Raw genomic sequence first — 26,928 nt, forward strand, 5'->3', positions numbered from 1 at the left:
ATTGAGGAAGATACAGAATTTTTTTTTAAGCCAGAAAAATAAATAAATAAAGGCCTGACTCCGGGCGGGCGGGCTGGCGGGCGGGCGGGCGGAGGGAGCCCCAGAAGGCCTTGGGGAAAGCAGCTGCGCCTTCTCTCTGTGTTTTGGTTTCAGTCTCTTTCTCTCAGGCCCGCACACTCTTTTTCTGGTTCTATTTCTTTTTTTATTTATGGGGCGCACAGGGGCAAGTGGAAGTTTTCCTCCCTGGTCATACACACATGTCTGCCGTGCTATGAATAGAAAGCGAAGAAGAAAGAGAGCTTGGAAAGTGTGGATGCCAGCAGCACTTCCAGGGCAGGGAACCGGCGGCACGGGTGCGGCCACCCCTTCCCCTGGGTCTGGCTGCTGCTCACAGGAGCATTCCCAGACGCGGAGGCAGACCCCCCCCCCCCAGCACCTCACTGCCCCCTCCTCCCCAGCCTCCAGCGAGCTCAGTGCCTCTCTCGGCCCACACCCAGCCACGCACGCTCCATTAGCGGTGAAGAGGGATGCCAACGCAATGCAGCTCCGCTCGAGAAACTGCAACAGTTTATTAAAATAGCCTCCTGTCACAGCACTCTGCTGACAAGCACTACGCGCAGCCACAAACACAACAGCCAACCCCGGAGAAAAGTGACAAAGGCAGGAAGATGGACACTGCTTCCAAACAGAGTCTTGCCGATGCCCCCCCACCACCTCCCCAAGTCTTAATTCTTTGCTTTCTCCAGTTTTGCCCTCTCCCCTTGATCTGCGTCTAGTGTTTCTTGGTTGGAGGAGGAGGAACACTCACCTGTCCCCCTTTCAATTCGGATTAAAGGGCCCAATCCATACGGGGCATGGTGCAAGAGCATAAAATAAGAAACCTAAATGAAAGAGAGAGAGCTAAGAAAGGAAATAAGACAGCAAAGAAGAGTTCTATCAGGAAACATGAGACAACCTTGAGGAAACCGAGTCAGTAGAAGAGCTCCATGGGGAGCCCCTGCTCCTGGGCTTTCCTCCCTGGCCAGAAGGTGAGCATGAGGGTGCTCTGGGGAGCTGGGGGTGTGGACGTCTCCACAGGTTCCTCTCTGGTAGGGGCTCTTGAGCAGCCATGGTTTAGGCCTTTGAGAACAGTAAGGAAGAGACAGTTATTAAAGAAATGGAAGAGCAGACGAGGACGTGAACACAGACAGGGAGAGACTGATCCTGCTCAGTCCCTACAGCTGCCCTCTCCCCAGGCGAGGCTCAGCCCTCAGCTGGCAACAGAAAAAAAGGTCACTGCTCACTTGCAACCCTTTCTTCCCCATCGGAAACCCTGAGCTTTAGTGGTCTTTATGCTCAGTGGAAAGGTTTGTGGAAGAGGGCCTGTGCTGTGGCAAAATAAAACATGCAGCCCTGGGCTGGCGCTGAACCCGGACAATGGGAAAGGAGCCACCCAGCACCTGGGACCCCAGTCCAGTCTCTGAATGGTCTGAAAGTGAGCTCACATCGACCAACCTGAGAGAAACAGTTAGAGGTGAGAGAGCAAGAGGCAGGTGTCACGGCAGACAGGCCTCTTAGGGTGGCATTCAATAATTAACATCACGTTAATAACCAGCTTCAGGCCAATTTGCCAAGGATGCTAGCTGAGTAACATAAGATATCAAACCCTGCTTTTCCACCTTGAGAGACGCACTCTTACTTTCTAAAGGCAAGATGAGACAGTAGAAACTACAAGTGAGTTTATATTTGGCACAGGGGTGTGTTTTACTGGTATTTTGATTCTTACTAAATATTAGACACTAAACAGAGAACAGCCAGCATGAGCATCCTGGAGAATTCTAACATATTCCATCTCACAGACCACAGTGCCGGGTGCTAAACATGGGTTGATTCTGAATCCGGGGGTACAACCAGGTAGGTGAGGGGAAGGATGGTGGACAGAAAGATCCACTCGGAAGTTAGAGAAATAGGACAAGAACCCTGATTCACAACAGGATGAAGGGAAAGGTCAAAGGTCAGTGGAGTGGCAGAGAGACTGGACATAAAAGTCACCCAAGGAGTGTCTCAATGGAGCCTCAGGGACCCACCACACCCCCTCAATTCTCCCTTAACAGGAGGAGCAATAGGCATTTCCCAGAGGAGGAACAGGAAAGGAGAACAATCATCAATTGTCCTTCACCTGCCAGTGGCCTGTAACCTTGAAGGTGGGCAGAGAGGATTCCCAAGCAGCACACTCCACTCACTCTGCTCCTGCAGAGGCGGCTGGCTCTCCGGGAAGGCCTTCCTGGGTGAGCAGCCAGGGTATTTGGAATGATTGGGGAAGGAGGAGAGAAGGTCTCCCTCTCTCTCCTGTGGGGCACACAGAGGAGAATCTCTCAGGTTCCATTGGAAACACTTGGTGGGCCCCACCCCTACAGCCCCCTCCTCCTGCATGCTCTAGGCTCCAGACACGCCCCTCAAAAGCCCCAGACAAAAGGGGACTGTCCCCCTTTTGTTAAGACAGTAGAAGCTCCTGTTGGAAGATTACCTGTCCCAGAGCCAGTCTCCCTCTCGTCTCCTCTCTGGTCTGGGCTGGGAGCTCAGACACTCTGCACCCTACACCCTGACCAGACCCAAGACAAAAAAAAAAAAAAAATCCTCTGAGGATTCAAGGCTTCTCCAGGGCTGAGTCACCCACAAATGCAAGGGCTCAGGGGATGGGGGAGCAAGGGCATAGGCAGGTCTTGGAGAAGAAGGAGAGGGTAGGGAGAAAAGGGAGTGAGAGGAAAAAACAACCAAGGGGTAAGGAAGCCAGTGATGCTGGTGAGAGTAGGGAGCAAAAAAGAAAAGGACAACAAGGGTGAGGGGATGAAGGAACAGCAGGGAAATCTGGGGGAAAAGGTATTTTCCCTCATTTAAAAGAAAAATCTAGAAACCAGAGGTTAGACCTTAAAAATTCACACGGGCTTTTAGTTCGGGGAAAGGAATTTTTCTGCCTTTGTGAGAGAAAGGCCTCTTTCGTTACTGTCACATATATAGAATTTGATTTTTTTTTAAAAAAAAGCAACAGTTTCCACTGAAACATTTCTGAAATACCCATGCCAGTTTCAACCATCGCTAGAAAAAAAATGTGCCTCCAAAAGAAAAAAGACTGAGCAGGCCACAGGAATACGAAGAATAGGGAGAGGGAGAAAGAAAGAAAGAAAGAATGAAGCCCAATCCTGAGAGAGAAAGCCAAGCGGGTCCAAAATTGAAAAGAGAGAGAAGGGCAGAGATGGAGGGAAAAAGGACGTGGCTGAAATGGAAAAATGAACCAGCAGAAAAGATAAAGATTCTCAAGGGGGGGGGTGCAGGAAGAGAAAAAGAAAAGCTAGTTAAAGTGACTGTTTCTAGCTCAAGAAAGTGAAGTGTATCATTTTTTCCAAAACTCTACAAAACAAATGAGGCCTTGTGGATTATTTAAGGGAAAATAGGGAAATGCGTACAGAACTTCACTCATATAGACAGTATTCAAAAATCTTCAAGGAAACAAAATAATTTTCCCAGCCTGAGACAGGTTTTGTAACTGGGCCATACCTGCCAATGGCAAAACATCTAGAAGCACAAGAAGTTATATCTTTAAAAACAGGGCCACTGTTTGGAGGTCTCTTTATCTTAAAAAAAAAAAATCCTATTTGTCCACATCCTGCTTGCTTTAAGGCTCAGATTTATTCTTTCAGACCCTACACACAAGCTAATTTTATATACGTCCCTGCTAATTTGAAAACTATACACGGACAGTGCAAATAACTGACAAAACCTACATAGGAATTACCAGATTTTTCAGGATCTAATCTACTACTGCGTATCTGCAACCTGGGTGAAAAAAGACAGGGAATTTTAAAAGGCCACAAATAGAGCCCTGATGACTGTCCAATTCCTGAGCTTTTACAATTCAGCTTTGGCCTGATCCAAAAAGATCCCTGAAATCTCCCATCTTGTCCCACAGAAGAAGGGACACAAGAAAGCAGTGGCCCGACTCCCAGACAGAAATGGAAAAAGAACTGTAAGCAGCAAAAGGAAGGGGCCGGCTGGCTGCTTATCCGATAGGTGGGTGGGGCCTCCCCTCTCTGGGGGGGCAGGCAGGAAGGGGCTCCGCAGCCAGAGTAAAATCATCCAAGAGTCTGGAACCGCCAAGCATGGAAACCAGAAAATGCACATTGCGAGGAGGCTCGGAGAATTTGGACAAAGCGGGTTTTTGGCTGACTGGGGCCTGTTTCCTCAGCTCAGGGACGGTGAACTGGACGGGGTTTTCTAGCATCCTCAGGCTTGCTGAATGGATTTGCCCCACACCCCCGGGGCTGGGTCTAGGACAAGGCCTGCCTCAGAACCAGGCTGCACACTTCGCTCCTATAAACCATCCCCCCCTTTCCCTTCCTTTTCTCCTCCTGACTACAAACCGGGAGCGGTGGCCTGGGATCGGGCCAACAGGCAGCCTCGTTCTGGCTCCAAACACTACCCTGCTCCAGGCACATCTCTCCTCTCCCTCCTGGTACTGAACAGAATCCAGGAGGAATAGGGGTATTGGGGAAGACGATCTATTCTCTCCAGTGCAACTGGAAATTGTTTACTTTCATCCTCTACTCTACAGGGTATGGGAAGCAAAACCCCAGTCTTTAATGCATTCTTTAGCTTGAAACTTTCCCATGTCACCAAGTAGCAGTAAAAGTTGGGAAGGCCAGAGCCCTTTTGTCCATCGTCCATCCTGGGGGCCATGTGAGGATGGGATCCTCCAAAGATTGCACCGGACAGATGACAGCCGAGGGCTTCAAGGGGCAAGAGCAGTGTGGATCCTGGGCCTCACCCACCTAGTCCGTCTAGAAAGTGTCACTCCATGGTGGCCAGGGGTCCGGAAAGAAGGAAGAATCCCATAAACCAGCTTCACAACTTTCTCTAAAGAAGAACTGAAAAACTGACAAAAGGTACGGGAAGGGGAGACCAGCACGTGAAGACAAATTCTGTGCCCAGTGCATTGTGAAAATATCTGGAGGGCAAAAAAGGAGGCCAGAGTAAACCAAATGTTGAAAACTCATCCAAGGCCCCAGCTGCCAACTCCAGACCCCAGAAAAGGCTTGGGGATCCTCCAGGGAAGACGTTCCTCTCCCTCCCCCCCACCACTCGCCCAGCACCTTGGAGACACCTTCTGCGACCTTCTCAGGCCCTCTTCGTGAGCTCCCTCCATCAGGATCTGTTGTGACACCCCCTTGCTTTGCCAGGTCTATTCCCCCTGCCACAGGAGAGAAGGGCCAGAGCAAGAAGAGAGTTTCTCTGAGCTCCGGGTGCTCTCAGCCTGGTCTGCACTCCCCTGGCCCAGAGAGAACCTCTTTCTTGCAGTTGCTGTGGCAACAGGCAGTGCCCAGAGCTCAGGGCAGAGAGTGGATGGCCAGGATGGGAACAGCCCCAGGTTTTCACTGCTCCAGGGCTCAGGGGAGCTGGGCAGGCCCTGTCCAGGCAAGTGGCTTTCCCCAAATGTACAATTCTAGGAGTTGGAAGACATTTTTCAGCCCCTTAAAATATATTGTTTTCCCCCCCCGCCAGCTATTTTATTATCAGGATCATTGCCAAGGAAATCCGAGAATCCTCATTCCCCTTGTGTCTAGCCCCTGCAGAGGCTGGCACCGTGGTGCCCAGAGCTTAGGACCATGCCCACCCCTCGGCCACAATCCGTCCCTCACTGGCTCCCTTTCTTTCTTACCCTCTCTCCCCCTCTGTGTCCTCCAGCTCCAACACAAACTGTTTGCATGGGAAGTCTCCCTCTATGACCCGATTCAGCACACACAAGAGAAAACTGTGGGCGACAGACCCAACGTCCTAACGAACTTGAGTTAATTAATGCTAAGGAAGAAAAGAGGCGCCCTCGCTCTGTTGAATCACGGTTCACTAGCCCTTTCAGTTTGCTGTGGGTGGAGGAAAAAAAAAAAGAGGCTTTTTGGTTCAAATATTTTTGGGGGGCGAAGGGAAAACAAAAACACCGCAGAAGGACCGTGGAGGGCGAAGCTGTCAGTACCTGCCCAAAGGAGCAGAGGCAAGAGCGGCCAAGCGTTCTCCCCCAAGCCGCTAGCCTGAATAGTGCTGGAAAGGCCGAGAAGGGGAAAGAAAAGGAAGGGGATTATCAACTGATTTCGGGCCTGTTCAAATAAATCGCTCCAAAAATTATACCAACAGACTATAAGATACATATATACATACATTTTTCAAAAGCCCAAACCCAACAACTCGATTTGATCAGAGCCGTGAAAATGTTTTAACAGCACAGAAAACCGAAGTATGGATGGCACAAATACAAAAAATTTAAGTGTGCAGGGGAAAAAAAAAAAAAAAAAGGGAGGTGGGAATGGGGAGGGGGAGAACAGCTGCAATTTTACTTTCCAGATGTTGACAGCAAAATGTAATTGGCATGTAACTTCTTCCTTACTACTCTTAATCCTTTGGTCCTGCGATGTTAAAATCCTACAGCTAAACCTAAGAAGACTGCAGGCGGTTTCCAGGCACTCCTCACACGTGGACAGGTCAGGAAGCCTCGTGGGCCACACGCCTGCGAGCATTTTTATCAGCCCACTAATTTTTACAAGCCCTCCCACCATTCCTTAGTGGGGAGGCCTGAGCAAAGCAGGCTGGAGAACATTTTCATTTAAATTATTATTATGTTGTTGTTGTTGTTGTTGTTGTAACCCTTGGCCTTTGCTTTACTTTTGAGGCTGGGCCTTCCTTCCTTTTTTAAAATAAACTTTTTTAACTGAAGTGTGCCTCATATAAAGAAAGCACAGGGTTCTAAGTGCGCCACTCGATCCACTTTCACAAAGTGAACACAACTGTGTAACTCCATCCAGATTAAGAAATAGAACATATTCCGCACTGCTAAAGAGGCTTTGATTTTTTTAAACTTCAGTTCTGATAATTTATATGCCTTAGAAATAGCTCTTTTCGACACTAGCAGCCTCAAATTTGAGCACCTATGTATACATATGCGTTACAGAGCCCGGTTAATCACTCATGTGACCATAAAAATTCAAAGTGAAAAGAAGCCCCATGAATTCTCACCGCTGCTGCAGAGGAGTTTCCGAGCCTCTGTATGTTTGTCTGTCTTTCTATTTCTCTCTCCCTCTCTGTGCCTACCCAACTCTGATGCCATCAACAGGGCAACCAACTGTGCAGCGGGGTTAGCTGACTAGCAAGGCAAGTGTGGAAGACAAACAAGGCCCACCGAGCTGAAAGCCAGCCACAGTGACTGAGGGGCGCAAGCAGGCAGGGAGTGGGGGGCCTTGGTATTTGTAGGTCCAGAGGGAAAAGTGACTTTGCAGACCCAGGAGTTCCTGAAGGGCCAATGAGCACCCATCAGGACAGGCTCCCCTCAACCCTGTCCAAAAGAGCCTTGTAGGGAGAGGAAGGGGGTGGCAGTGGCAGAAGAGGACCGGAGACAGTGAGGAGGTCCTGGGGTGGGGCTGCAGCAGGAAGGGAGGCCCAACTCTGCTGCATCTGCCTCCCCCTTCCCTGGCTCCAGCCCCAGCTGGCTCCCCCCCTCACTTTCACTGTCACTAAATTTGCTTTATAATTTTAAAATTAAATTAAAAAAAAAAGCAGGAAAGAGAAAGCACTGAAGGCAAAATACCTCCCACAATATCTCTCCAAGGAGGGGAAAAAGTTTCTGCTTATGTAAAAAAAAAAAAAAAATGAATGCAAGGGATCGCTGAAAAGTCTAAGCACCGAATAACAAGGAAAATAAAAGAGGAATACATTTAATTAAAAACACCTGAAGCAAATAAATAAATAACTCTTTGCAACACAAAGCCACTGCATAGCCACTGGCGCCTGGGATACACACCCCAACCCTCAATTTCTTGCTCATGTTCTCCTTTTTTTTCTCATGGAAGCTAAGTCTTCCCTAAGTACCAGGGAAGAAGCCTCTTTTCCTTTCAAACCTGTCCACCTGCGACTCGGGGAATGACCAGGGCAGTCACTTAGCCTCCCACCAGCCTGGAGCAAACCTCTGCAGCCCTGAGGAAGAGCTTCTTCTATTCCAACACCTCCCCAGGTGGTGCCCACCACTGGCCCTGGACCCTGCTCTCCTGCCCCAAATCTAGGCCCTGTAGGTAGTGGCATGATCATGCAGCTGGACAACAAGCCCAGTCCAAATAGGCAGCTCTCTCCCTTACCAAGGGCTCAGGGCTGCCAAGGCAGGCAGGACCGAATTTTCTCTTACTATTGCATATAAGGCTGGAAAGAAAGACTGGTTCAGCTTAGTTTAAAATATGACAAGAGATCTCAGCTTTCTGACCCCCGATCTTTAGAAATACAGGACTACTTGATCTTTTTTTGGGGGGGGTGCAGGATAGGCATCACCACTCTACATCTGAGACCCCACACCCTCCAGCAACCCGGTTCGACTCTCCCACCAGCCCGCCGCCAGTGAAACGCGCCCTCGGCTGGCACGGGGGTACCAGAGCCCGGCTCCTTTCTTCCTTTCTTTTTTAAATCGCTCTAGCGAAAACCAGGCAGTGGGTCAGGGCCCAGAGGCGGGGGAGGGACGAGGAGAGGGTTGTCTCTGAAAGAGGGGGGTGAAAAGGAAAGCGAGGCTCCAACTCGGGGAGAAGAACGGCCGCCACGGCAAGTTTCCCGGCTTGTGCCAGTTTGGGGATTTGCGAATCAGACCGGAGCGGAGCGGAGGGAAGGCAGTTGAGAAGGAAAAAAAAAAAAAAAAAAAGCCCGCATTAAAACTAACTAGCTTTGCCTAAAAGTGCGCTTTCCACCCTTAAATAAGACATTGCCGAGCGGAGAGGAGAGACGAGTTATTTCTCACTCTTTAATTATTCCAATGCTTAGCATTATTAAAAAAAAAAAGCCACACACATTAGCCAATGATATATTCTAACCCTCAACAAAGCTGGTATTTTTCTCTGATTACAGACTTTGCCGTGGCAAACCCGGGCTCCGACGACAGAGGCAGTGCAGAAGCGCGCTCCTAAATGAGACACAATTTTATTAAAATCATAATAATTCCTCGCATTTCTACAGGGCCTTTTCAGCGGCAGAGATCCCAGGTGCCCCATGCCGGTTCTACCAGGGAACCGGGGACCAAAAGCTCAGTCACCAAAGCAGGCGAGGCTCGAGCTCCACGGACTGCCGGCATGTATTTTTTTTTTCCACTTTCTTTTAAAAAATGCCTGTTTCCATCATTCAGTCTCTGTCTCACGCTTGGAAAAAAAAAAGTACTCAAACTCTTCTACAATTTTAAAAATCATTTTTGAAAGAAGAGAGAAAAGATGACCCGAAAAATAAGGGGGGGGGGCGAGGGAAAGATATAAGTGCGGTCTGGGAGCTTGGCGAGGGGGTGGGGGGCGGGGGAGTGGATACCGCTGGGATGCGGCGCCTCCGGGTCGAGGGTGCCGAGCGCGGTGTCAGCCGCTGCCCAGGGTCACCTCCCCAGTCGCAGCTGGAGCGGGCTGAGTCATCCGCACGTGGAAAAGGAAAAGGACCTAACACCATCAAAGCGCATTTAAGTAATTCGGGTGACGAGAAGTCGGGTTTACGACTGGCTTCCGAGGGGCCGGTCGGGGGTGCTTTCTCTGAACGCTCCGGGGCTGCTTAAGCTCCGGGGACTGGCTGGGGGCGGGGGTTGCGGGGGGTGAAGCCTGACAGATACTAGCCTCCCCCCACCACCAAGAGGTTAAGTCGGGCCTACTGGGCGCACACGTTCTTTTCCCACTTTTGCATCCTCTCCCCCGGCCTGGCCAGGAGTGCCACAAAATGGCTGATGGCAAAGCGAGGAGAGGCTGGAGCGCCCCAAAATCAACGCGGAAGGCGGTGTGGATCAGAGGGAATCTGGGGTAGGGGGAGGGGGATGTTTTATAAAGATTCTTAGAAGCTGCGCAACTCCAGGGCCTGAGGGCGGAAAAGACGGAAAGGGAAAACGCATTTTCTGCCACTAAGTCACATTTCTTCCCTGTGCTCGCTGGAGGCCAAACGCCCCCAAACCCGGCCAACCCTCGAAACAAACAAAAACCTCCCTTGGTAAATTTCCCTGCCCTCATTCCCCCCCAAAAAAGAGGCGGCATGGGAAGACGTGGGGAGGCTCCTGCGAGGCCTGGGGGTCTGGAGGCTGAGACACGCACGAGAGACGCTCTCCGTATTGACGCCCCAAAGTTGTCCTCGGATTCTGGGGCTGTTAAAGCTCAAAAAGTCCCTCGAGCGGCCAAAGAGCAGGAAACATCAACATCGCATTCTTTCCAAAGCCCTCTCGCGGATAATCCCGTGTCGCGAAGGATGGCACCGGCCGAGAGGGACACTGAGGCAACGGCACTCCAGGACAGCACGCAGCGCGCCTGGGGAAGGGATCGAACCAGCCTCGAGGCCAAAACGCCGCCATTTGAGTCCCGTCTGGCGGAGGCCTCTGGTGCTGCAAATGGCTAAGATCCCAGAACGCAAACCAGGCCGGCCCTCGACGCCCGCGCGGGGTCACTTTTGGCCGGGTGGCCCTGAGGGGTTGGGCAGCGAACGGCCCGGCCAGAGGGAGCCGTGCCTGCGCAGTGTGGGGTCCTAAAGACACCACAGCCACTCTTAGGGTCTTGTTGGCATCTTTCTAGGGCTTTGCTCTGCAGCGCAAAGGCCCAAGGCCTCGCCTATCGCCACTGCTCCTTCACACCCGTTCCGGTTTCCCCTCAGGTGCCCGCGTCGGCAGTGGTCCTTACTCCTCACTCAACGCCTGGAGCGGTTCCGCCGTGGGAGAAACCCAACCTTGTGCCACAGGCTCTCTCCACATCCGGGGCTTCAGCACACCGTTCCCGCTTTTTCACCTCCCACGCACGCGCACGCCCGACTTTGCTCACTGCCCTCAAGTGCCCTAGGGTCGGGACGGTCCGCACCGTCCAGGGCTGTGCTGTCCCCTCTGCCCTGTGGTGTGCTGTGCAAATGACAGGACAGTTGGCACCCATGTTCCGTGCGTGGAAAACACCCAGCCCTCCCCTTGCCTGTGCCCAAGGGAGGCCATCCCACAACCCCCACCCACCTATGTTCTCCCCCAATTGCAGTGGGCGGGGCGGGGTGGGAATGTCACGCGCGTAAAGAATACCCGGGAGGTGACAATGAAAGGAACACATAGGCAGCGGGATCCTGTCGAGGGACATGAGCTGGGGCAACCACAGTCACCAGCGGCACGTCTCTGCCGGAGTTTGCACCGACACAGGCGGGCTGGGGAGCTTCAGGACGGTGTGGGGGACGGCCTGGATCCTCCCTCGGGGCGCTCAGGCGAAGGCACTGAAGGTGATGTTTCTTCAGTCGGGCTAGGGCATCCGAAGCTCTTTCTTGGGTTGGGCATTGGAGCGGTCTAGGGAGGAAGTCCTGGGACGCCCTCCCCCCACCTCTGTTCTGCGATGCGCTTCTATTTTAAGAGATCTCCCATCCCTCCAAAACCCACCCACACACGCTCCCGAGGGCCGCGGAGTGCACAGGGAACCCGCCTCCACACCCCTGGCGCACCTGAGGGCAAGTCCAGGAGGGCTGCTAGCGCGCAGCCTGAGCTGCCAAGCTGGACTCAGGGGGGCAAATGGAAGTTTCGCCCGAGAAGGGAGGGGACATTAAATGGCCTCTTTGTGGAGAGGAATTGCGGGCCGTCACTCAGGATTAATTTAAGCAGCAACAGCAAACACACCAAAAAGCAGTGTCTCGCCGCCAGCACCCACCCCCGCGATTGTGATTCGGGGAGGGCTGCGGGATTCGGTGATGTAGCCAGGCCTTTCGCGGGAAGGGGGGGTCCCTAGCTTTTAAGAACGAGGGGCGTCCACGGTGGGAAGGTGGAAGTGGGGCTGCTCCCTTCTTGCCCCATGCTTGGATTTTTTTTTTTTTTTTTTTTTTCAGGTTTGGGAGGAAGCCGAATGCGGATGGTAAAACTCAAGAACAAACGTGGAGCGGGAATGGGGGAAGGTTCTTACGTATAAATATATATACATATAAAGGTACAAATTTCCAATATATATATAGCACATGCAGGGGCGCCACTGGGCAGCAGTTCCGGGGTGTCTCACCTGCACCCCAGAGACATCTGGGCAGGCGGGTGTTCTAAGAGAAATGGGGGCGGTGGGAATTAGGCCTCTGAGTCCCAGTCCCCTCCCCCAGCAACCCGAATGCGGCTTTGCAGCCAGGTGCCCTGGGCGGCCTGGCAGGTGTGCAGTTCACGTGAAATACACGCATGTGCAGGCTGGGGAGCTGCGTGCTCGCGTGGGCCTGGAGCCACATGCGTGGGCACCCGTAGTTCTCGCAGGCTCACCTACCTACCTGAGTTGGGGGCCCCCATAGCACGGGGGGCAGTAGCTGTGCTCAGAACCCCTTGGTCAGGGTGCAAGCTGACACACACACTCACACGCTGGGCCCCATTTGATGTTGGGCAAGGACTATTTATGGACCTGTGTGCGCCCAGCAGTCCCTTTTGGGTGTCAGGCCTGAATGTACACATAAGCTGACAATGCCTGGATCCCCGTGGGGGCGGAAAAGGCGCCAGGCTAGGGCTTGCTCTGGACAAGGATCTGAACCCCGGTGCAGGAGCGTGCTTATGCGCTCCCGGGTGCTCCCGTCGCGGCTGGCCCCTGCGCCAGGGTGTGCGCATGTGCTTGCCCTAAGAGTGGCCACGTGCGCGGGGACGCCGTCGCTGCCACGCTGAGCCAGGATTTGGCCCCTGAGCGGGCCAGGAGGCAGGGCCTGCCGCTGCCCGGCGGGTCTCGGCGGGATGTCGTTGGAGCTGTGTTGGTTTTGGCCAGGGCAGCCCTAATGGGGGAAGCCCCGGGGAGCGAAGGCGGGCAGCAAAGGAGGAGGAAGAGGAGGTGGAGGAGGAGGAAGCGCCCTGGAATGCGGAGGGCCCTGGGGAGTAAGGGTGCAGGGCAGCCTGAGTCTCCTGGGCATGGCTGGGAGGGAGTGACTCACCCTCACTATGGATGGAGACAGAGATTTTGAAAACCCAGGCCCTCTCTGCCTTCCAGAATCCTAGCCCCAGTCAAAGGCTCCTAAACACAGAATCCAGCAAGACTTCAGGCTGCTGCATCCACAAAGAGCCAAGTAACATTTGGGCATAGCTCACGTTTCCTCAGCTGAGGGCAGACAGTTTGAGCCTTCTTAAGCAAGCGGCCAGTGGGCCCCTTCCCCTTTTCTTGGCTAGGCTGCTTAGAACCTCAGTTTTCCCCATCTGAGGAATGGGAAGGAATTCCCATGATGAGGGCAGAAGGGGCAGGGATCACAGCTAGGTAGGAGTAGGTTGAAAAGCCAGGGATCTGTTTAAATCTTGCTTGCCCCTGGGGGCCTGGCTGAGTAATTCCTGCCACCCTGCTTCTAGCCTCATGACCTTGGCACCTGACCTTCTGGCCTCTGTTTCCTCATCTGTAAAACAGGTTACTCATACCTGCCTCATGTTGGGAGGGTTACAGGAGGTCACGTGCACCCGCCCACCCACTGCCCAGGCATAATTGCTCTGGAGTTGGTAGCTGTTATTTTTATTGTGAGGAGTCTATGGCTGTGACAAGCTGTGACGCTTGGTGTGATCGCGTGAGGCTGGCTGTGTGTGTGACTGTGCCGCTGTGTGTGTGTGCATGTGTGACAGGTTGTGTGTGAGACTGTGCGTGGACGACAGATTGTGCCGGTGTGCGGCGGTGCCTGTGACAGGCTGTCACTGCGCGACAGACTGCGGGTGGCGGGGTGTTGCGGGTACCGACTGTGAGTGGAGATGAAGTGGTGTGTGGTGCTGGGACCAGGGGACCCCCACAAACCTACCTCAACGGAGGTCTGGATGAAAGTGAGACGCAGTGACTCTCGGGGACTAGGGCTGGGTCAGTCCAGTGTCCCCTCAGGCCTTGGCCTTTCTATTGTCCAGTGGGATCCCACCTAACAAACCTCAGGATGTGACAGTTCAGAGGGACTCTGTGATGGAGCTGCCCCCTCCCACACCATGTCAGCTCAGATGCCCACCCCCCAGCTTCTTGCCTGAGTTTGGGGACTCCCAGGAGGGTTGTCAGGGACCCCAGGGCATGGAGGACCACATGCTTGGCTGGCTTCTTTGCACCACACACACCCGGAGCCTGTTCCCATGATTTCCCCGAGCGCCAGGCCTAGGCAGGGCTGGTGGACTCCCAGAGAAGGAGGGATTTAGGGAAAAAGATTAAGAAAAACCAGGAGAGAGATGGAGGGAGAAGATGAGAAAAACAGAGGCCTCCCTGGGACCTGGCGAACCTAGAGTTGCCTGAGGTCAGGGCTTGCAGTCAGTGGACACCCATTAGGATTGCAGAAATGCCAGCTGACACTCAGGAGCATTGCTTGTACCCCAGGCCTCATGCTCAGGCGCCGCTCTTAGGGACTCACTCCTCACTTCAATGATTCCATCCCAGTCACTCTTCTAATCAGTGCAGGATTCTACCTCTTACACCCCTCCGGACCCAGCACCTCCTTCTACAGTTTGGGGAAACCGAGGTTGAGAGAGGGTAGGGGACCCATCTGAGTACCCACTCAGGCCCAGGAGACCCAAGAACGCAGAACATCAGGCTACTTGGCCACGTACTTTCCCAGTGTGGAAAAACCTTACCAGCTGGAAAAACCCTGGGGCCTGTGGGCTGGGGGTAGCACCCTCCAAACCTAGACCCCACCCCCCACCACCTTGGTGTGTCAGTACGTATGTGTTGTGTGTGTTATGGTGAGTGCTATGGTCCATGGCTGTCATGCATCTGGTGTCACAAGCTGCAGTGTGATGTGTGTGTCCCTCGGCCAGTGCGGGCTTCTATATGTCTATGTGTCCATTCAGGGCCAGCCCCTGCCAGAGAGAGGGGAGAAGCATTAAAGCACCCCCACCCCACCCCACCCCCCCGAAAGTGTGTCTTTGATACTTGCAGCCTCGGCAGCGAAAAACAAGTTTCCACAGGGCCGCCTTGGGCTGAGGCCAGGCCGTCCTCAAATAACATTTGAAGTTACTTAGCAAACTTTGTTTAGTGCCGAGAGGCGGGCAGCGGGCTGGGGGGGGGGCAGTAAACCGGTTCCTCCGAAGTCCCTTGCCCCTCTGGGGGCACGAGTGGCCCAACCTGGGGCTTGGTTCTCTCCCAGCTTCAGGGAGGGGGAGCAATAATCTTGAAGTCCTAGTCGGGGGGAGCAAGAGGTTTGAGCACCCTACAAATGAAGCCTTGCTTTTCCCAGTCCAGACCCTGGGCTTGGACAGAAATGCCTACTCGGTCTCCCAGTAGCCCAGAGGCTGATACCAGGCCCCAGAGCTGGTCATAAAGGGGAGGGTCTGCATTTCTCTGCCACCCCCTTTCTGCAGCCCAGCTCTGCCAACCTCGAGGCTGGCTGCACGAGCTGACTTGGAGCATGTTTCCCTCTCCAGACACACAAGCACGCGCGCGCGCACACACACACACACACACACACACACACACCCAGAAAGCCCCCCTCGTGCCCATATGCTTGGCCTCCCAAACTCTCTCTTCCAGGGTCCCAGCCCCAGGCAGCAGAGGCCAGAGAGCCAGCAATGGCGGGTTTGGAAGTGAGGTTGGCGCCTATGGGAAGGGGAGGGGGAGGAGATGCCAAAAATGGTGAGCCATTACAGGCAAGCAGGCAAGAGACGGAGGAAGCTAGCAGGGAAGATGGAAGCCAGGCGGGCATCCTTGCCGAGCTCTGGGATAGAAAGGGGCAGGAAGAGAAGCAGCCCGGATCCTTCCAGGGAGTAGGCATGGGGGACAAGCCCCAGGTGGCACGGGATGGGCAGGGGGCCGGAAGGTGCCCAGCATTCCCCCACCCCCACCCCAAGCTTCGAAATGGAGACTGGCAGCAGCAGCCGCTCAGCTCTGCCTGGGCATGGGGTGGGGGTGGCGGGCAGGCAGGGCGCCAAACCAAATGCCACCAGGCTGGGCACAGTGGTTGCCAGCCAGCAGGGCCGACCCCACCAGCCCCAGCTCAGAGCCCTTATACCTGGAGCTTTGGGGATGGAGGAGATGGGGGCCCAGTGGGAATCGGGGGGGTCGGTAGACAAAGCCATGTCCCTTTGAGCCACGGGCAGGTCCCCAAGACCCTACAAAGATGGCGCAGCCTGGCACTGCCAGGGTGACAGGCTGGGGTAAAAATAAACTGGATCCGCCCCAAGGGAGCTAAATCGAGGGGCCCAGGTGGAAGTGCCACTCCGGGCCACCAGCTGCCCCCACCCCACCCCCCAGCTCAGAGCCACAAGAGTTGAGAGTGCCTGGTGCCCATCAAGGCCCCGTTTCTGTACGGAAGAGGCCCCGGCCATCTTGTGCCCAGGTCTCAAGCAGGCAGTATTCGGTGTACCCAAAAGTCTGGATAATGGATGACCTCAGACTACAGCGACAACGGGCCCTGAATTCCAGGCAGACGGTGGGGCTGACCATGCTAAGTCACGTACCCCTGACCCTGACCTCCCTACTGCCCCTTTGAGAGGGAAAAGGGCCTGGGGGGCTGCACTTGCTCTGTGGCAGAGCAAAGATGAGTTGAAAGTCACACGGAGTCACAAGGCCTCCCAGACCACCTCTGCTAAAACCAGAGTTGCCCAGTACTTCCGAGGGCCCGACCTGTTCTCTTTCCCCCATAACACCTATCGCTGTCTCAAGTACTGGACCCTCCCTTATTTGTCAGGTACACTGCCTATCCTCCCACTGGGGTTGGCTCTGCTGCCGATTTTGCTCCTTGCTGAGCCCCCAGGGCCTAGAACAGGGCCTGGCACCCAGGAGGTGCCTAGTAAATATTTGTGGAAGGAATGCACAGGCCCCTGGCTGTACCCCCAGCACATGGGCTCCGGCTAGGTGCCCAGCAAGGTGTGGGAGAGGGCGCTGGGCCCTCTGCCAGGAAGGTGAGAGCAAGCCTGGCTGATGGGTGTGCAGAGGGGGTAAGACAACTATCCACTCTCATTCTGAGCCCTGGACAGAAGACAATCTGAAGGTCAGAGCAGTAAGGAGGGTTCAAGGGCCAACAACTCAGATATATTTCAAATTAGGGTGGGGTGGCCTAGAGGCCTTCTGAAATTTGGTAAAGAGAATAAGCTGCAATCTTGTCCCATCAGTAGCATTTAGGATGGTGGCGATCAGAGAGGAGGTTGGGCTCCACCACATTCTAGCCCTTGGCCCTGGTCCTGGATGCCCCTTTTCTGAGTCTCAGTTTTTCATCTATAAAATCAAGGACTTCACATCAAGCACTCTTTTAAAGCACTTTCAGTAAACCAACTCCTTTGATCGTTACCACAACCCTGTGAGAGGAAACTGAGGCCCAGAGACGTTAAGCAACTTGCCCAAGGTCACACAGCTAGTGAGTAGCAGAGCCAGGATTCAAACCCAGGAAGTTGGCTCAGAGGCCCCATAATGTCCAAATATCCCAAATGCCAACAGTGCCAAAGTGGAGAAACTTGGCCGTGATATACTGCCCGACACACGCATGGGCACAGCTAACACTTGCCACACCCACCTCATGTGCAAGGATCCAGGGAGACAAGCTAGGAAGGTGCTAAACACAGGTCAAGACACAGCGAGCACATGGCACACTTGAGCCACTGCTATGATTTCGAGGACAAACACTCCTTCAGTTAGCATCCTCCAGAAAGCTTTCTCCCTGTACAATTCCACCAGCCGTCTTTCTTCTCTTTCTCCAGAGTCAGAAATGAGGAGTCAACAGCCAGAGAATTAATGAGACACCCCACGGCGAACAGCAGTCTCAGAAGTCAGCCTTGCCTCCATCCTGGACTGACTCGATGGCTGCCCAAAGCAAGGCTGCAAGACGGGGGCCTTGCCGGGTGTCCTGGGCAAGGGTGGGCATGTGGCCCCCAGAAGTCTCCCCCAGACTTCTACAAGCCAGCACAGGGATTCAGTGCTCCAAATTCCACCTGGAGAGGTTGGGATCATTGGCTCTGCTGCTCCAAGACAGTCAACAAGGCCGGCAGGTAGAGGGAGAGATGCAAGGAGGGCGGGTCTTGCCTCTCAGGCGCCATTTCCAAGCAGGCCAGGTGTGGTCTGGGTGCGGATGGGTGTGTAGGTGTCACCCTCGTCCCCATGTGCTGGAGCAACAACACAGGATTGTATACATACTACACTGTTTGTGCCTGGGCTTGTGTGTGTGTGTGTGTGTGTGTGTGTGTGTGTAAGGTGGGGGGCCCTGCATTTGTGACAATACACGGGTCCTGGTGAGCAAGACAGTGTGCCAGCCAGACAATTGCCCAGATGTGGGGGTGGGGGTGCAATGGGTGTCAGTGGTTAGCTGGGCCCATGTGTGTTACCGTGTGTGGCTGACAATATACCGGGGCTGAGTTTCTCCACTTCGGCAGGGTTGACACTGGGGGCTGGATCACTATTTGTGGTGGGGGCCATCCTGGGCACGAGGGTGTTGGGCAGTGTCCCCAGCCTCTACCACTAGGCACCAGTGGCAACCCCCTCCCCCAAGTGTAACAACTAAATGTTTCCAGACATTGCCAAGTGTGTGTATCACCAGGTGTCTGCCAGTGTCACTGCATGAGTGTGCTGTGTGCTTCTCGCTGAGCGTCTGTGGGGCCGTGCACTCCTATATGTGCTCCTGTGTGTTTGGCAGTAGCAGTGTGTCTGTCCATGTTGTGTGCCTTGCCATGTGTTACCATGTGGCTATGTGCGCCCTGGGGCTTGCACCCACGTGTATGTCCCTGTGTGTATAGCCCAAGCTGTTGTGTTCAATGTGGCGAGCATCTCTAGGTGTCTGTGTGTGAAGTCGAGCCTCTTTGTGTGGGGACGCCTGTGTCTGTGTGCTCCTGATTTAGGGAGGTGTGCTGTGCCAGGGTGTGCCGCGCCTGTGTGACAGCGTGATTCTTTGTGCCTGTGTGTGCCAGTGAGAGTGTGCGACTTTGTGTGAGATGGACCCAGAATAAAGCCCCGAGATGATTCGACCAAAGCCGATATTTGGATGGACCCTCCTGGATGATTTGGCCCCCACCCCCAGCTCCTGGCTGCCCCAGACTGAAAGCCGCTTCCTTGGGCCAAGGGGGTGGGGTACACCTCTGAGCTGCCCCTTCCTCCAGCCTGGCTCCTGCAGATTCAGGTGGGGACAGACCCCCGCCCTTGCCCGTTCTGTGCCAGGAAGGCTGGCACTGAGCTTTCAACCAAGGGGGCAGGGTCCTCAGCGGTGGTGGTGGCACTGCCCCCTGTCCGATGCTGGCCACCACCCCCAGGTCCCATCAGGGTGGGGCCCAGTGGGGGGAGAGCTCCCCAGTGCAACCCTGGCTTCCGATTGGCTATGGAGCGCCGCAGTGCCCGCCACCCGCCTCCCCCTCCCTGGCTGGCGCAGCCACATCGGTAGTGATGGCAAATGCAGCTCGGAGTTCTGGGCACAGCTGCGCCTCACTGAGGCCTGCCAGCCCCACCAGAAGCCAGACACCCCAGCTCTGTGCCCCCGACCCCTCCCCACCCGCCCGCCCGCCCAGCCGGGCAGAACGGTCACCCCAGCCACTGCTCCCTCAGGCTGCCAGGCCCAGTCCACCCAGCCCCCATGCCCACCAGGCCTGTGCCCCCTTGGCCAAGCCCACTCGGGGGCCCAGGCCCCTGCACAAGGCCACTCCCGCCCCTCAGAGGGGCTCCTCCAGAGGGGGGAGGCGGCAAGGAAGGGAGGCGGGGAAGGGGGGAGCTAGCCCTTCTTTTAGTGAACGCGCCCAGAGCTGGAGCCAAAAATCGAGGAGGAGAGATATTCAGACGGAGCCAAGATGCGTTTGGCAGGAGGAGAGAGAGAGGGAGAGAGGGAGCGGGAGGAGGGGAAGAGAGAGGGAGGAAAGAGAGGGGGGCGGGGGAAAACAGGGAGGGGGCCTCAGTTTCCAAATCCGTGCTCTCAGAGCCTCGGAGGGACAGCGGGCTGCACAGGGGTGTGGGACCGTGGGGGTCCCACGTAAGCTTGGCCGTGGGGGCGGTGGGGGCAGTGGGCTCAGGCCCACGGAGACAGCCGGACACCCCAGCTGGCCAGGCCAGGACGGACACAGGCAGAAGCCAAGATCAATGTGCGCCGGGCAGACAGAGGGAGGCCTGTGGGCGGCCCAAACACATACCCGCACCTCGCCACACAACAGGCTTCTGTCCATGCCGGGCCAGGGGCACGGGTGGGGCCCACAGCAGGGCCACCATGGCCGCCTGACCTCATGGGAAGCCTCGGAGAAGCCGGACTGCTCCCAGCCACTAGGCTGGCCGCCACAGTGAGCACTTCACAAGGTGCCGAGAGGCCAAGGGAGGCCAGGATGGGCCCACGTGCTGAAACACACATTAATGGTCACAGGGACAAGCCTAGGATGCAGGATGCCATGGGCACGATACCTGCAGGCACACACGCTGACACAGGTATGCCAACACAGGTCAACACTGACAGGCCAGCACGCACGGTAAGGCACACCAAGACACCCCTTGCCGTGACGGTCAGACACCGGAGGATACAGTGATTTGTAGAGTGACACACCATAGCAGCACCACAGCACAAAGACCGCGCAGGCACCCCAACACACATGGTGACACACACCTCCAGCCCCACTGTCACCCGACTGCAGAGACAGAGCTTGGAATGACCCTCAGAGACACCAGGCAGCATCCAGGGACATACACTCGGAGACCCAGGGACACTTGGAAGGGACCCACTCAGACACGCATAGCCACACAGCCGTCCTTGGGAAGATGGTGGCTCTAAGGCTAGCCATGCCGATAAATACACACATGGATCAGGGAGAACCCAGGGAGCAGCTCACGGACGTACCTTCAGCCCCTTTTCCTCCAATCCAGGGTTTGGCCCATAGAAAAGGAAAAACACACCCTCCTTTCCCCCACCCCAGCCAGGAGGGACAGGAGCCTCATCCTCAGCGCTGTGCTAGAGGGAAACAGGGGCATCTGGGCCCCCTCAGCCTTTCTTAGAAGGAAAAGTATGAGACCCCACGCTTTTGCTTAAAGAACAGAGGACAGGAACCAAGCAGACAAAAAAGCCCAGGCTCCCAGCAGGTTAGAAAGTGGAGGCCAGTGGTCAGACCACTGGGGGGATTTTGCTGCCAGCCATAGCTGCATGCCCACCCTGCGCACATACCCACAGTACCCTCTTGACCCTGCCAAGTCCCCACACAGGGTCCTGCACATGTACCCTGTTTCTTTGATAGGCCCAGGTGACAACCCCCTGATGCAGATGCAGAAATGATGCTGGAGCCATGCAGATGTCCCTAAAGTCACCACTGGGACCCACCCAGATTGCTAGGCTCTTTGCCCCCACTCACATTTGGGCACTCGTGGGCACACACACTCCTGCACATTCTGGCACAAGGCCTCAGAGCCCGGCCCCAAAGCAAGCCTGTGAGATCAGGGAAAGAGCCAAGGCAGCCAGAACCCTCAAGAAGGGCATCTGTCCCCATGAGGCAGCCCAGGACTTGGCTCTCCCTCTGCTGTGCCCTTACCATCACCTCTCCTTGCCTTGAACACCCTACTGTCCCCTGCTTGGCTTACAGGATCCCCACCTGAGGGGAAGGAGCTGGGCAATGAGCAGGCCTCCTTCCTTCCAAATGCTTCTCTTGCTGCCTCCTCCAGGCAGTCCATTTGGATTCCCAGGGTTGGGAGGTGATTGACCCTGCCTTCCATCCCTCTGAAGCGGCCTGCCCTCAATTGGGAAGGCCTTGGGCTGGCCTAGCGACGATAACCTGAAGGCTATGTCACTCCTTTTCTTGAGCATAAGCTACAAGCTAGGCATGGCACTGAGCCTAATCACAGCACAAATGTAGGTACTATTATTGCCCATTTTACAGACCAGGAAAATCCTATGCTTCAGGTTTGATGACTGGAGGATGCAGAGCTAGAGCTCAAACTTTGAGCTATCTTATTTGCAAAGTCTAATGATAACACTCAACCTCTGCTCCCATAGCTTCACCTGGGAGCCCTCAAGTCTACCCAAGACAATCTTGGCCAGGGAAGGGAGCACCTTGCCCTCCTGTGTTAACCCAGCACACCCCAAGGCTCTGAGCTCAGACTGGAAGACTGGCTGAGCTCAACCTAGCCGCAAGCACGGCCTACTCGGTCTCAGCTTGTGACCACACACACCTTCCACCCCAGGAGTGAGCATGAGGCAGGCCCAGAGAGAAAATGCACCATAAAAAAGGGGTCCCATAGGAGTTCCCTTGTGGTGCAGTGAATTAGGGATCCAATGTTGTCCCTGTAGCAGCTTGGTTCCCTGCTGTGGCAGGGGTTCGATCCCTGGCCCAGGACTTCCACATGCTGCAGGCATGACCAAAAAAGGGGGGGGTAAGCTATGCTGGTGCCAGGAGGGAGAGCAACGGCTTCACAGGGATAGAGGGGGGGCCATAGAGACCCTGGGAAAGAGTTGGGGGGGGCATTAGGGAGGCCCCAGCCTATCCTCCTCCCCTGGAAGGAGTGTGTATGTGACTGTGTGTGAACATTCCACTGTTCCTATGGTCGTAAGACAGGGAATGTCGGCAAACAAGCGCTTCTGAGGGTATGTGTGTGTCTGTGTACATACCTGGGGAGCCAACAGCACTGTGTCTTGTGAAAAGGTGTGTGTCCTTGGGTCTGTGGGAGCAAGTGTTCGGGTGAACACACACTTGATTCAGCCTGTATTCAGCCTGTATGGAGTGTGTCTAGGAGGTATTGTACATCTCCGTGAGTTTATGTCGATATACACATCCTATCTCAAGGGGTTGGTGTGTCGTACGTGTGCATGTGTGTGTGTGTGTGTGCTGATGGGGAGAGAACATACTCCACCGCTTCCTGTGTCCATACGTTCATCCGTCAGTGGTGGTGTGTCTGGACCTCAGCATCAGTGGGTCGTTCAGTCCTCATCCTGGTGGCAGCGATGGTGTATGTGTGTGTCCACGTCCTGGTGTGCAGCTCTGTTTGTTAGGGGCAGGGGCCATCCATCCCTGCCTCCCCTCCACCCAGGACTCAGGTTCATGGCTGCAGTGGGCTCAAGTAGCTCCAGCAAGCACCCCGCCCAGCCGCCCTGGATTTCGATGCTTTTTCCAGAAGGAGATTTCCCTCCCCCCCACCCCCCGCCCGCCCTTCCCCCTCGCCCACAGTGCCTTTCCCCGCCAGGGCCCCGCTGCTCCAAGCTCATTCCTGCTCAATCATTTATTGACTTTAAAATCGAAGCCAATTCTGGTTTGAAAAAAAAGAAAGAGAGAGAGACAGGGAGGCCAGAGAAAGAGTCCGAGACTCAGGGAGATGGTGGGGGACCACTAGAGATGGGGCCAGACCAGAATGAGAGACAGAGAAAGACAGGGACAGTCAAAGATATAGGACAGAGAGAGAGATGGAAAAGGGGCAGAGGGAGACAGAGACAGAGAAAAAGACAGAGATTGGCAGAGCAAACTATGGAAGCAGAAAGAGTTATAAAAACAGAGACTAGAGCCCAGAAATGTGGCTGTCAGGAGGGGCAGGCCGGACCCTTCTGACCAGCCAATAGCAGCTGCCTCCCCAGAGCTGAGGGGTGCAATCCAGTGAGTCCGTGCCCACTTCTCTCCCCAGATGCCCTGGAACCCTTGGGCCTGCAACACAGAACTGAAGCCATGCTCCCTTCTTAGGTGTCAGAGTAAAGCGCTGGCCATCACCCTGAGTCTGGGGGCTGCCCCAGCCCCTTCTAGTCTTGTCACCAGTGGATCAGCTGGCATTTTCTTTTCCAGGGTTCTGTGACATCTGAGGGACAAAGCTCTCACCCAGGCTGACCAGGGATGTAGGCCAGGAAGCCAAGCTGGCGGCCAGTGGGCAAGGGGCCCTCGAGCATACGGTCTTGGTCCCACTAGGCCCTGAACACCAGCCACACAAGCCAGACAAGCATAGCCCCAAAGGCAGCCAGCTAGGTGGGTAGGGTCATGGTGCGGGAACCCAAGATGGGGTAGCCAGCCAGTCAGAGATACAGCTGTCGGAGACCCCACATTGCTGCAGTGGCCAGGGTGTCTGCTCACACCCGCAGTCACACCATGACATGTGCACCTCACCAACACATACACCCACTTCTGTACAGGAAAACCCTTGCACTGGGCCACACATATGTCCATTCCATGTAGGGCTGCCCAGAGCTGATCCACAAGGCCATACACAGACCCCGAGATTGACTCACACACACACAGTCACATCTGTGGATAGAAGAGTGTGGTGTGGGCATTCTATTTGTTGGAGGAAGGAAGCTGACACACACCCCAAACATACCCTCTTGCCCCTCGCCACAAATCAGGCCCGCATTGCGGCCATATTCACGTGGAGTCCCACTCCCAGCCTGGGCACACTTGGAACACAGCTGGCAAGGCTCATACTGGCAGAGGGGACAATTAGGACCGCAGGCCTGGCTTAGAGACTCCCTCCACACAGAGGAAGGCCGTGCTGGCAGGCAGGACTAAGTAGCCCCCAGGTGTCCCCTCTGCGGGAGTCTGGGTTGTCAGCCATAACGTGGCCCTGCAGACAGCGCTGCCAGGGCCGAAGTGGGACTCTGGGCAGCTTCTGTGCCCTCTCAGAGCCTGGGGCCACCGCCGAGGAGGGTGGAGTGGCAGGCCAGGCATACCCAGGGTCTTTGCCGCCTGCCGAGCTCCGTGCAGGGAAGTTCGCTGGAGGCGGGACGCGCTTTTGCAGCGCGCCAAGGTCGGCACGGCGCCCGCTGCTGACCCGACGGCGTGGCCGCAACACGGTCGGCAGCGTCCGAGGCTCCCTCCTGCCCCTCCCGCCTCCGGGCAGCGGGACGGGATTCCCCAGGCCCGCCTGGTCCAGGACGCCGGGGTCGCTGGGGCCGGAAACTTTGCGCCGAGGAAAGTTTTTTTTTGGGGGGGGGACGCCAAAACTGCGGCGTCCAGGGTCGGCAAAGAGGCGCGGCCCAGGCTGGCAGCCCGCCCGTCCCTCCCTCCCCTCCCCTGCCCCACCGAAATTTGGGAGCCCCGCCATTTTCTTAGCCCCGCTCCCATGTGAGACCTGAACAAAGACTTTGGGGAGACGCCCGGGCCGCTCCGCCCGCCCGGAGCACCCCAGCGGCACGCAGGGGCCACCGCCACGCACGCTGGCCGCTGCCACCCTCGGGAACCGCTGCGCCCGCCCCAGGGAGCGCCGCCAGACCTAGTCCCCGCACTACGCCCTCGGGACCATCCCCTACCACTCTGTCACCCCGCAAACACTGCCAGCGGCCACGCTGCCCGTGTGCACGCCACAGTCGCCCACAGGTCGGCGGGAGTCCCCCTGCCCAATGCACCCCAGTCGAGCGCGCGCGCGCGCGCACACACACACACAAACACACACACACACACACACGCACTCCCGCTCCACGGGCAGCGCCACGCACACAGCCGGCCACCCCTGGAGCCCCCAACAGGAGTCTGCTCGGTGGCCAGGGTCACACGCGCACGGGGGCGCCCGCACGCGTGCCCGGACTTCCAACCGCACGGCTTGCACCCCTTGGCCGCCCGCGGGCTCACTCTCCCCAGCCGCCGCGCGCCCCCTCCGCCCTCCTGCCCGCGCCGCCGGCCGGCCTCCAGCGCCCGCTCCCCTCCCGGGTCGCGCGGGGGCGGTGGCCGGTACCTGGGTGAGGCAGTACGGGGAGTACATAGCTGGGTGCCCGGGCGGGAGCGCGGCGGCCGGCCGCGGCGAGGGGAGGCCCGGCAGGCGGCGGCCGCGCTCGGGCTCCGGCTCCGGCTCGGCTCCTCCGGCCTCCGCCGCGCTGCGCCCGCCCGGCCCGCGGCCCCGCGCTCGGCCCGGCGCCGCTCCGCGCTCGCCGCTCGCAGGCTCGGCCCCGCCGGCTCCGGGGCCGCCGCCGCCGCCGCCGCGCTCGCCGCTGCCTCTCGCGTCCGCCGCCGCCGCCGCCGCTGCGCGTCTACTCCATGCCGCCGCCGCTCGGCCGGTCACCCTCGCCCGCCGCCGCCGCCGCCGCCGCCGCCGCGCTGTGAAAGTGAAAGTTTAGACAAAGTTTGGAAGCGGCGCACTCCGGGGAGAGGGAGCTGGCGGGCGGCGCGGGCGGGAGGAGGGGCGCGGGGAGGGGCGGGGAGGGCGGGGGAGCGACGGCCGGCGCGCACATACACACATGCACGCACACATGCACACACACACACACACACACGCACTCAGGCACCCGCACGCGCGGGGGCGCACACCGGCACGGCCACCCCGACACGTGCTGGCCCGCGTTCCAACGCAGACACACGCTGACACGCAGTGGGGCTCAGACCCCTCCATACATGTCACGTACAGAACGCATTGTCATACATTCCACGTTCCAACAAAGCACACGCAAACACCTACGCACACACAGCACAGACACACAACCCACACACATGCACTGACACACACATACCCCAGGACTAGGAAAGCAACCCACAACCCACACACTGACATGCACACAGGGCCCACCATCACAAGATGACACTTGTACACATGCATTTCAACAAACCGTATTCAGACACCCAGATACAGGTGTATACACTCCAATACTGGCCTTGCATGAACACACACTGATACACACCAAGACACACACATCAGTGCACACTGACATGTACAGATTCATGCTGACATGATCACACAACTGTATCCTCACACTCTCTAGACCCACAATGCCTATGCATAGACACTCAAACACACACAACACACTCACATAAAGCTGCACTAAAACATCACAGCAGTGGTGGAAAGGTACTAACGCTCTGTCACACAAACACACCATCAGACACCTGGATACATACCAAACACAGGGAAAGCCCTGACCCTGGTAAAGAGTGACACTAGCCGTCACAGCAACACACAGGCACACATACCACACACTTGATTCCCAGATGTATACAGGTATCACACACATGGACCCAGGCCCCTCTCACGACCCCTCATACCACACCACACACACACACACATACACATCCCTGGGACCCTGATCATGGACATACACAAGTCTAGCAGGGGCTACACAGCCTGACCATCAGGGACAGAAATGGGCATTGAGGGCTCAGATACATATACTCACACCCCC

At 56.1% G+C, this 26,928-nt stretch overlaps 1 protein-coding gene across 6 annotated transcripts in view; it reads right to left on the reverse strand.

The window, feature by feature from the left end:
• Positions 1-25,860, reverse strand: part of NFIX (nuclear factor I X) — a 102,045-nt gene extending 76,185 nt beyond the window's left edge. For 2 of the 6 annotated variants that reach the window (XM_021083712.2, XM_021083711.2), the window contains exon 1: positions 25,494-25,860. In XM_021083712.2, the coding sequence (XP_020939371.1) occupies positions 25,494-25,520 (27 nt within the window). In that variant the 5' untranslated portion in view covers positions 25,521-25,860. Of the gene's footprint in view, positions 1-5,126; positions 5,297-5,692; positions 5,756-20,011; positions 20,060-25,493 lie in introns of those variants that run through there. The other 4 variants (XM_085012748.1, XM_085012746.1, XM_085012745.1 and 1 more) reach the window with 3 other exon arrangements.
• Positions 25,861-26,928: the final 1,068 nt, after the last annotated feature.

Source organism: Sus scrofa, chromosome 2, assembly GCF_054392235.1.
Source record: "Sus scrofa isolate SSC_HxYL_T2T_F1_AM1 chromosome 2, Sscrofa_HxYL_maternal_Yorkshire_Landrace_v2.0, whole genome shotgun sequence".
Classification (NCBI taxonomy): domain Eukaryota; kingdom Metazoa; phylum Chordata; class Mammalia; order Artiodactyla; family Suidae; genus Sus; species Sus scrofa.